The sequence below is a fragment of the Octopus bimaculoides genome, chromosome 17 (assembly GCF_001194135.2).
Source record: "Octopus bimaculoides isolate UCB-OBI-ISO-001 chromosome 17, ASM119413v2, whole genome shotgun sequence".
Classification (NCBI taxonomy): Eukaryota; Metazoa; Mollusca; class Cephalopoda; order Octopoda; family Octopodidae; genus Octopus; species Octopus bimaculoides.
In genome coordinates this window covers 9,369,540-9,380,218 of record NC_068997.1, presented here as the reverse complement: position 1 = coordinate 9,380,218, position 10,679 = coordinate 9,369,540, and the positions used below count along the sequence as shown (strand labels likewise).

The 10,679-nt window shown below is 36.0% G+C and overlaps 1 protein-coding gene across 5 annotated transcripts in view; it reads left to right on the top strand.

The window, feature by feature from the left end:
* LOC106869579 (mucin-3A) overlaps window positions 1–10,679 on the top strand; it is a 381,249-nt gene that overhangs the window by 271,656 nt on the left and 98,914 nt on the right. For all 5 annotated transcript variants that reach the window (XM_052974105.1, XM_052974104.1, XM_052974103.1 and 2 more), the window contains exon 3: window positions 4,977–5,323. In XM_052974105.1, the coding sequence (XP_052830065.1) occupies window positions 4,977–5,323 (347 nt within the window). The remainder of the gene's footprint in view (window positions 1–4,976; window positions 5,324–10,679) is intronic.

The window sequence follows — 10,679 nt, the reverse complement described above, 5'->3', positions numbered from 1 at the left end:
AAATAAATTTTTATTCAGTGTAGATTCTTTCACAGTTGGTATTTCTTTTAAACTTATGTGTGTGTACATATGTATATGGACATGTAAGTACTCTTATACATATACACTCACAAATACATATGTATGAATGCATACATATGTGTATATGAATGTGTATGTGTGTGTATATATATATATATATATATATATATATATATAGAGAGAGAGAGAGAGAGAGAGAGAGAGAGATACACATATGTGTATATAGATGAATGTATGTCTGCATATATTTACATGCAAACGTCATCATCATCATCATCATCATCCTCATTTAATGTCCACTTTTCCATGCTTGCATGGGCCGGACAGAATTTGCTGAGGCAGATTTTCTACAGCCAGATGCTCTTCTTGTCACCAACTCACACTTGTTTCCAAGCCAAGTAATATTTCCCCATGACCAAACATGTTTTTCACAAAAGATTGGAAACAATCAGCACCACTTGTGTGATGGTGATGCTTGTTTACAGCCATCACATGATGTCAAGACATCGGTTCATACATATATGCAAAACACTCACATGAGACAGGCTTCGTTCAGTTTCTGTCTATTAAGTCCACTCACAATGTTTCGGTCAGTGCAGGGCTGCTGTACAAGATACTTGTCCTCGGCACTACACAGTGGAATTGAACCTGAGACCACAGGGTTGGGAAGCACAAGAATGACTTGGTAACTTGTACTCTGCTTTCACTAATTATTGATGTGCCAGTGTAGTCATGAGCAGATGTTGACCCCCTTCGGGGGAGGGGGAGTAAGTTGTACCAGCAACCAATAGGGATTCATTTCAGTCAAGTAGACTGGTACAATGGGAAATGAAATGTCTTGCTCAAGAACACAATATACCACCTGGCCCAAGAACTGTATTGTTGTCACAATCTTGTGACCATGCAACCAAACTCCTAATCACTTGGCCATGTGCCCTCATATGTACATGAATGTATATATATATATGTATGTGTGTGTGTGTGTACACATGCATGTGTTGTGTGCATATATATGTATAGGTGCATGTGTGTGTGTGTATATATCTGTATACATTGTTGTTTTTACTTCTAGCTGTAGCATTGGTCTATTGCTTTCAATAAATTAGATTTCACCCTTGTAGACTGTTTCTATAAATAATGGTGCTTCCATTGAAAACATAAGAGATAATTCTAGAGAACTGGATAAACAAAAGATCAGTAGAACACCATTACTGCATGGTGTAATTTCAAGAATGGAAATGGTAATTCTTATTCATTGGTATAATGATCTTCTGTATGAAATTGGAGAAAGAAATCAATCCAAATATTGTTAGTTGTTTCTTTGTGTCTTTCAAAAGAATCTTTTTGTTGCTGAAGTAAAATGTTACTTTCCAGTTCTTAGGCACCAGATTGTTAAAATGGTAGAGAAAATGCCTCGCAGTATTTAGTTGCCTTTATGTTCTGAGTTCATATAGCACCAGGTTTGAATTCCATCCTTCCAGTTTCAATACCAAAAAGCACCATTCCCAAACATGTGTGGCCCTGGGACAATGTTAGTAAAATTAATATTTCTTTCACCATTCAAATTAGTTGTTTACTGTAGCAAGTTTGAATTCTTTAGATTTGCTTTTTGTGTAGCTGTACTTTCATGGAACTCTGTAATGTTAAATAAATCAAAGACAGATCTCTCCTTGATAGAATGCTTGTCTATTATAGGTAGGTATGGCCATGTAGTTAAGAATTTTACTTTGGAATCACATGGAATCAGAGTTGATTCCATGGTGCCTTGAATATTGCCTTCTGCCATAGATTTCAGTTGACTCAAACCTTGAGAATATAATTGGGTAGACGAAAATCTATGCAGAAATGGTTCTCCATGAAAAATGCAGTGTAATACATGAATAAGGTGAAAGTGTGTGGCTAGTAGTTAGGGTATTTCACTTGGGATAGTAAGATCATGGTTTCAATTCCAGACTGGTCAGTGTAAAATATTCTTGAACAAAACACTTCATTTCACATAGTACCATTCTATTCATCTATAAATGAGTTCCAGTAATAACTGAGAAATTAACCCTGCAATTAACTGGCATCCCATCAAGTGGGGTAGTATTGTAATCTTAGTCGCTTATACACTATGGGAACCTGGTTAAACCCCCAACCTTATGAGTCTTAGAGCTCTTTAAAATATATAAAGTCCCCCCATGTTGGATGGTAGATCAGCCCCTTATCTTCTTTTATCAATGCTAGTGCTTCTGCCTACCCTAAAAGTTAAACTAAACCAGTTTCCCTGTTGAATACTATCACATGGCCTTTCGAAGCTTTTGGCAAGACCATTCTAATGTAAGCATTTAGACAATGTCGCCAATCTGAGGATAATGAGATCTTCATATCTTCCCCCACTCCATCAAGTCCCAGCTAAAAGAACATGGGTACCGTTTTTTCCTTTTCTGACTAAGCCACAAAGAATTTCATTTGTTAAGAAGAGGCAGCAAAATGAAAAATGACCAGAGAACAGCTGTAGTCAGCATTATAAACTAAGAAGACATTTGTCAATTCTATTGCACTGTAAGGCAGTGAGCTAGCAGGATCATTGGTGTACTGGGCAACATGCTCAGTAGCATTTCACCCATCTTCACATTCTGAGTTCAAATTCTACCACGGTTGGCTTTGTCTTTCATCCTTTTGGAGGTCAATAAAATAAGTACCAGTTGTGTACTGAGGTTGATGTAATTGACTTACCCACCTCCCTGACATTGCTGGCCTTGTGCCAGAATTTGAAACCAATTTTACTGTACTGCAGTTCTTTATATTGGCAAGATGCTCCCTCACTTTTGTACCATCTATAAATAGGTGAAACTGGGCTAGTTCGGAAATTGTATCAATGATGGAATACAAACTGCCAATCTCTTGGCTGGATATCCTATTATTGATATTTCATCTTGATATCCATTGACAAATATATAAGATATTCTTTGAGCAACCTCAAAAGTGACAGATACATTAAAAAAAAAAAAAAATTATATTTCTATCATGAAATAATGATTGATGCAACATGGACATGCTCCAAAGGCAGTTATCAAAGATGTGTCCTGCAATTTTTTTTTTTTTTTTTTTTTTTTTGCGCATTATGGGAACCACGGGGGTGGAGATCACAAGAGTTATTTATAATTTCACAGCAATTTAGTCTAACATGATCACTTGGCAGAGATAAACATCGAAATGTAACAGAAATCATCATGCATCACCACCATCATTCCCAGCATTTCAACATGGCTAATTATAAAAATATTAGATGCCTTTTATTGTTATCCTTTTTGCTTGATTCATTGCTTCAGTCTCTCTTCTCTGATATCTCAGAGGCCACTGTCTGTAAGAAACCCAAATTTTCATCATCATCATCATCATCATCATCAGCAGCAGCATTGTTGTTGGTATATTGTCCTGTACTGTCCCCAGCATTTTTTGTGAACCCTTAGTAGTTATTAAATAAAACATTATTATTATTATTATTATTATTATTATTATTATTATTATTATTATTATTATATTTTCATTTTCAAATATTACTAAACAAAATAGTATTGATTTTTTTTGATTTTTTTTAACCAATTATCTCAATGTATACCAAATGGGGTGTGTATTATATGAAAAACATTTCTTCTACGAACAAGTAACTTAACCGAGATGTCAGAAATTTACTTTTGTTACAGAACATGAAACTTCTATTTCTCAGATTCCATCAACATTTCTTTTCTTGTAAATGCTGACTAGAAATTTGCAACTCGTTTTTCTTTTTTCCTTTTTGTTTTTCTATGCGAAAAAAAAATCCCTCACAAATAACAAAAAAAAAAGGTTTTCGCACAAAAACATCATTTACACACAAATTAACCTTTTGTGAAACTCACGGACATCTGCAAGTCTTCCAGAACGTCTTGTAGATATCTTGAACATATCTTTCTGCCTCAAACTTATCTCTTATTCAAGAAATGGTTAGTCACTCTGGTGGATATGTTTGAAGCTACTTTCGAAAATGTCTGTGCACTTCAATTACATCCTCCTGCTTCCAGTAGTATTTCAAAATAAATTTCCTTTCCTTTTATTTAGAGTTTAGTTTCATCTCGGCCATTATTTATAACTGGTTGCACCTGAAACAGAAGAAATATCTAGTGAGTTATGGGCTGCAAAAGTGTGTTTACATGTTTTAGGGACACCAAAAATATAAACATTATGCTTACATTATAAGACTTTTTAGTTCTTTCTTCTTTTTTTTTAACCCTCCATTTTTAGAAACTTTGAGAGGTATGAAACAAATCATTTTAAGGAGATGAGGTGATAAATAACAGCTTGTTGGTTATTGGGTTAAAAAAAAAACCTTGGTTGAAAAAAAGCCGATGGCTGCTCATAGGCACACAACTGCCGTGTCTACAGGAGGTCTGGGTTCATGTTTTGCTAGCAGCCATTGATTTATTTCTATTCAAAGGTTTTTCAAACCAATTTTCTACATGCTAATAATTATAGCTGTATATGTGCTTCGAGTTCCACTGTTAAAATTATTTATTTCCTATCTCTCAAAGTTCCCCAAAGTGAAAAGAAAAAAATGAAAGAAAAATTCTTATAATGTAAACAACATACAATTCTTGCTGATAAGAACAAAACTTCTAAAATAGATAGAAAAACTTGCTTTGTAAATACACACACACACACGCACACACACACGCACATGGAGATAAGTACTAAAATTCCCATGTACTTTGCTTGAATAATTGTGGAGACCTCTACAACATGAAACCTTTGGTTGCCTTGTTAATCCACAAGTAAAGAATATTTATCAACTAATGCAGTATTGAGCACTCATTCTCATTGTTTGATACTAATGTGTGTGTATATATAATTCATAGATAATGAAAATTAAAATTCATTTTTCAAATTTAAATTCTTTGCTATAATTGTTTTTATCTTCTCTTTTTTTTTTTCAGTCCCAGTAACACACGTTTATCATCTGTCCAACAAGTCCAGGATTACCTGTCAACAGAAGGGACGTGTAAATGTGGTCTGCAATGTCCTGTTCTTGTAGACAAAGTGTTTAATTTTGATGTTAGTGTTGTGTCTCGCCAGTGGACTGTCAATGATGTGAACTGCGCTGAGGATCTTACCAAGCTGTGCAATCATAAACGGAAGATAATTGCCATGGCAACATTTCAGAGTAGTCAGGAGAGTATTCCAAATTTTGGTAAAAAAAACTTGTCTGATACAAATGTAATATCTGGTTCAACTGATACAGAGCTTTCTTCGGGAAACTGTAACAACAGTAACAAAAACAAAAGTAAGTACTATATTTTATTACTTCTGCCTTCGCTAAGGCGGAGGTATTGTTTTCAGTTGTGTTTGTTTGTTTGTTTGTCCATAGACAAGATATCTCAAGAACCGCTGGATGGATTCGAATGAAACTTTCAGGGATGTTTGGCCTTGTGACTGACACAAACTGATTAGATTTTGGGATTAATCCAGTACCGGACAAAGATTCTGGATTATTTTTTCCTGTTTTTCTTACTTAATTTTTGAGAGCGGTCAAGTTCAGTTTTAGTATTCTCATTTATGAGAGCAGTCGAGTTTATTTCAGAAATTCTCATTTTAAAAATTGTCTCCAGCTAATCGTTGAAAAGACGTTGGTGTTGCCTTGGCGGAGGTTTGCACTCTCCAAGTGCTCTTGTTGTTATTATTATTGTAGTTATTTCTACTGCTGTGTTTGCTGCTGTTTAACCTTTATGTCATCTACGCTTATCGAGCAGATCTTTGGTCAAAGACATTGCTCCAGTCATTATTGTCCTGTCCTTTTGTATATCAAGGACTACAGTGTCCAGTATGTCCATCCTCTGTTTTTATGATGGCTACAAAAGATTTGAGGGAAATTTGGTTGCTGTTTCTTAAAGGTTAAGTGACTGTATAAAACTTCCCATGTTGGATGCAAGCATCTCTGAGTGGATATAAGATCCTATTGAGTGATGTTCCACCATTTATTTTGATTCCCTGCTAAAACCACTTTGCTTCATATATTCCATTAATACTCATGTTATGAAAAAAATGAACATCACAACTTCATTAAAAATAGCAGACTTTTCAAAGTTTTGACAATCAATAGTTTTGTAGAGAGAGGAAAGCAATGAGTTTCTCTTTAATTTCATGTGACATGGAAACCAAGACCTTATTGGCGAAACAACACATGCTGATGACATCTGTCCTCTAAATATAAAACCAATGTAGCTTGTGGTAAGGTTGCGATTTGGCAGAATCGGTAGAGCATCAGATGGAATGGCTTGTAGTAGTTGTTCTGACTTTGTGATCTGTGTTCAAATCCTCTCAGGATTAGTTTTGCCTTTCATTGTTTGGGGGTGGGGAAGCAATAAAAAAATTTCCAATCCAAATTAGTGAATTTGTGTAACTGTTACAGTGTTCGATGCAGTGTCTTGCAATATCTGTTCTGGCTCTCTGGGAGTTCTAACAGCAATTGCTGCCAAGTTATATGAGCCTTGGATGTCGTTGGTGGTGTGGGGAGATGGGGGGGGGGAGTTGCCTGCATGGGCAAGTGCTAGAATTCAAAAGAGAAAATCACTTTGTCATAGCCTGTGCTTTGGAGAGGAACTTCCCTGGTACAGAAACCCATAACCAACCCTGACAAAAAGAGGCCCTAGATAGTTACTTGTAGGGTAAGTGTGAGTCCCATATTAGTATTGGTTTGTTGGTGTGCCCTGAGGACTTTCAATTTGTATGGATTGCATTTTGGGCAATTCAATCTGACAGACCAAATCCATTTCCATGAGAAGACATGAATTCAGCCATGCAACTAAATGGAACTATACATTGCTAGGAGAACATCTACGTATTTGATATAGCAACTAAATCTGCCTGGAGCAAATCCGACTCTGCTTTCTTATAAAAAAAGAAGGATACATTGAACAATATAGTTCTAGATATGTTGGATAAAAACTGGAATAATCACAGTTGTAATATCTTTGATTAAAGAAAGCGTCAAGCTGCCAGAAACGTTGGCACACTGGGCGAAATGCTTAGCGGTATTTCGTCTGTCTTTACATTCTAAGTTCAAATTCCAACGAGGTTGACTTCACCTTTCATCCTTTCAGGGTTGATAAATTAAGTACCAGTTGTGTACTGGAGTCGATCTAATCAACTGCCCCCACCTCCCTAAAAATTTCAGGTCTTGTGCCTAGAGTAGAAAAGAATATCTTTGATTAAAGATCTGTTTGACCAGGGCTGACCTGAGCTTAAAAAACAGCTACATGCTATTCATTTCAAAAATAGCAGGAGGACACCTAGGAGTCACTACCTAGGTGGACTTAGCTCCCTTAGAGTGTCAAGAACTAACAGGCCGAAATGCTTGATAGGGGTTCTCATAATGATTTCTCTTGCTGTCTGCTCACCCCCATATCGCTTATCACTTTCCCATATTTATAACCCCTTGCTTAACCCCTTGATCTTGTTTTATTACCAACTTTCACCATTTTATATTGTCACTGAGTTATATGTTTTGGTAATGTAGTTATTCTACAGTGGTACTCGATATCATCATCTTGGTACTGTAAATTATTAAATTACTAATGTAAACTCTGTTTATTCAATGCCCCCTCCCACTGAACTGAGTTTTTTTTCTCTTTATATATATATATATATATATATTTCTTGCTTAGTTGCCAGGTATTTAGGGCAGGGGGTTATTCAATACCTTGCTCACGACATTATACAGTCAGTGACACCTCTTTAAGTGATAAACTGACACCTTAGCCGCTGTAACTTTTCTATGATTTATGATCAAATTAGATGTTTGTTTGTTTTTTTTAATAGACCAGTGACTTTCGTTAACGACTAATAAACATATGAAGTAAAACTAAAAGTATTGAGTGCTACGAGAGTAAAGATAGGTTTTCAGCAAGACAAGGAAACAAGTTGAATTTTTGTTTACAGTTGTCTGTTTGAGGCATTTTATTTCATTTTATTTCACAGTCAGTAACCTTTGGAAATGTGAACATTACTAAACCTATTGAGACAGTGCCCCAGCATGGCCACAGTCCAATTACTGAAACAAGTAAGGGATGGAAAATAAATTACTGCTACCTATTTACTCTGTATTAAAAATTACATTCAGTGGGTTTATTGTAGCTTGACAGACATTGGACTCTGGTTGATTTATATACATACACACACACATTACACACACACACACATGTAAATACGTGAGTCTTGAATCTAGGTTAGAAACCAGCTCTTTCTCTATTCACGAAAAATCTTGAAATAAAACTGAATAATGACATATATGTATGTATCTATGTGTATATATGTATGTATCTATGTGTATATATGTATGTATCTATGTGTATATATGTATGTATCTATGTGTATATATGTATGTATCATCATCGTTTAACGTCCGCTTTCCATGCTAGCATGGGTTGGACGATTTGACTGAGGACTGGTGAAACTAGATGACTACACCAGGCTCCAATCTGATTTGGCAGAGTTTCTACAGCTGGATGCCCTTCCTAACGCCAACCACTCCGAGAGTGTAGTGGGTGCTTTTACATGCCACCGGCACGATGGTCAGTCAGGCAGTACTGGCAATGATCTCGCTCGAATGTCTTTACATGTGCCACCAGCACAAGTGCCAGGAAGGCGACACTGGGCACAGGTGCCATCACGATTTCGCTTTCGCTTGCCCCAACAGGTCTTCGCAAGCCGAGTTTCGTATCCAATGGAGACGGCGTTGGCATGGGTGCCAGTCATCAAATTTAGTTCGATGTATGTGTATATATATATGTATATGTGTGTGTGTGTGTGTGTGTGTATTTGTATGTATGTGTATATATATATGTGTGTGTGTGTGTGTATGTATATATGTATGTATTTAGTTTTGACAGCGTCTGGAAAATGGCAAGTAGGGGAGTAGAAATATAAAGTGAATCGAATTTAGTAAGTAATATCTGAGGTAAAAGCTGTGTATTAGAGGAGGAGTGTGTAATAGATCGACATTTGAGGAGGCAGGTGTGTGTATGTGTGTGGCTTAACAGAAGTGTGAGAGAGTGTGTGTGTGTGTATGAGCAGGTGTGTTACTGGTGAGGGATAGTGTTATGTGAAGGTGGAGGAGAGGGTGTCGGGACAGCAGTGTACATGTATTAATGTACAAAACAAAAATGAAATTGATATGTTTGATCTAAAAAGAAATGCTTTTTTTTTTTGAAAAACTAAAATAGGTTAAGTATCAATTGTTTCCAGCACCAATATTTCTCTGTGTGGTTATATTGAATAATTTCAGTCTGTGACCTCACACTACGAAAAGAAGTGAAATGGGTGGTGGTTTGGTGAGGCGTTCATTTTTCTGTTTTCTCTGATTGTTTATGAAACCAAACTCTTGTGTGAGGTTAGTGTAACTGGTGGAAACTTTAATTTCAAAGAGATTCTGCTTGTAATGGAGATCTCACAACCCCCCCCCCCCCCAAAAAAAAAACTATTTGCTGCAAACATAAACACAAGCTTATTATCTTATTGTAGCACCCTCTTTACTATGAATTTTTCATACAGTTGGTGTCACTAGGAATTCCTCCCCTTCTCTAGTTGTTTTGTTGTAGGTCTAAATAAAACAAGGTTAACACTTTGCCTGGCCAAAGCATTTGCATACATTTATCCTAAACATCCATGCTTCTTTCCAAACTTTTAGTTCTTGTTTCATATGTTTTGAGAAATATAAAACTTTCCCAAGTTAATCTGGTGGTTGACGAAAACTGGGAATGTGTCTCAAATATGATGCATAGATGCCATGGAAATCTGTCCTGTGCATCACATCTGCTACACAAGACAGGCAAAGGATTAAATCATAAACTTTGGTATGAGTGGGAAGCATTAATGCCTCATAATGCTCAGGAGTATATAAGCACCATTGAGGACCTCTTCTTCATGTTGTATGTCATCACAGATAAACTGATTTGACAAAGCCCATTGGTCTATACAACCACAGAAAGAGTGGAGTGTAGTTCTGCTGGCATGGCTGTGTGGTAAGAAGCTTGCTTCCCAACCAGATGGAAACTGAAAGAAGCCTGTTGTGTGTGTGTGTGTGTGTGTGTGTGTGTGTCCTACCACCATTACTTGACAACTGATGCTGGTGTGTTTATGTCCCCATAATAATTACTAGGCTTACAAAGAATAAGTCCTGGGGTCGAGATCTTTGACTAAAAAAATCCCTTTAAGGTGGTGCTCCAGCATGACCACAGTCAAATGACTGAAGCAAGTAAAATAATATATATATATATATATTTATAATGTCTTTATATACACACACCTGTGTAAGTATCATCATTTATCATCAAGATTAGACATGGACAAACTATGTAACATATGAGATATACAGACACACACAAACACGTTTTCAATTTTTTTAATGACAAAACAATATCAGTTATAAGAAGTAATAAAAGTCAATAGTCTGTACTTTTACCTTGTACAAGCTGTCAACTTATATTATTTCTTGTAGCTTGCATTGTTTTGGTTTTAAAAAAACGACCCATTTATCTATATCAGACATTGCTTCATGCAAATTACACTACTCACACATGTGTGTGTGTATGTATATATATATATATATATATATATATATATATATATATATATATATATAT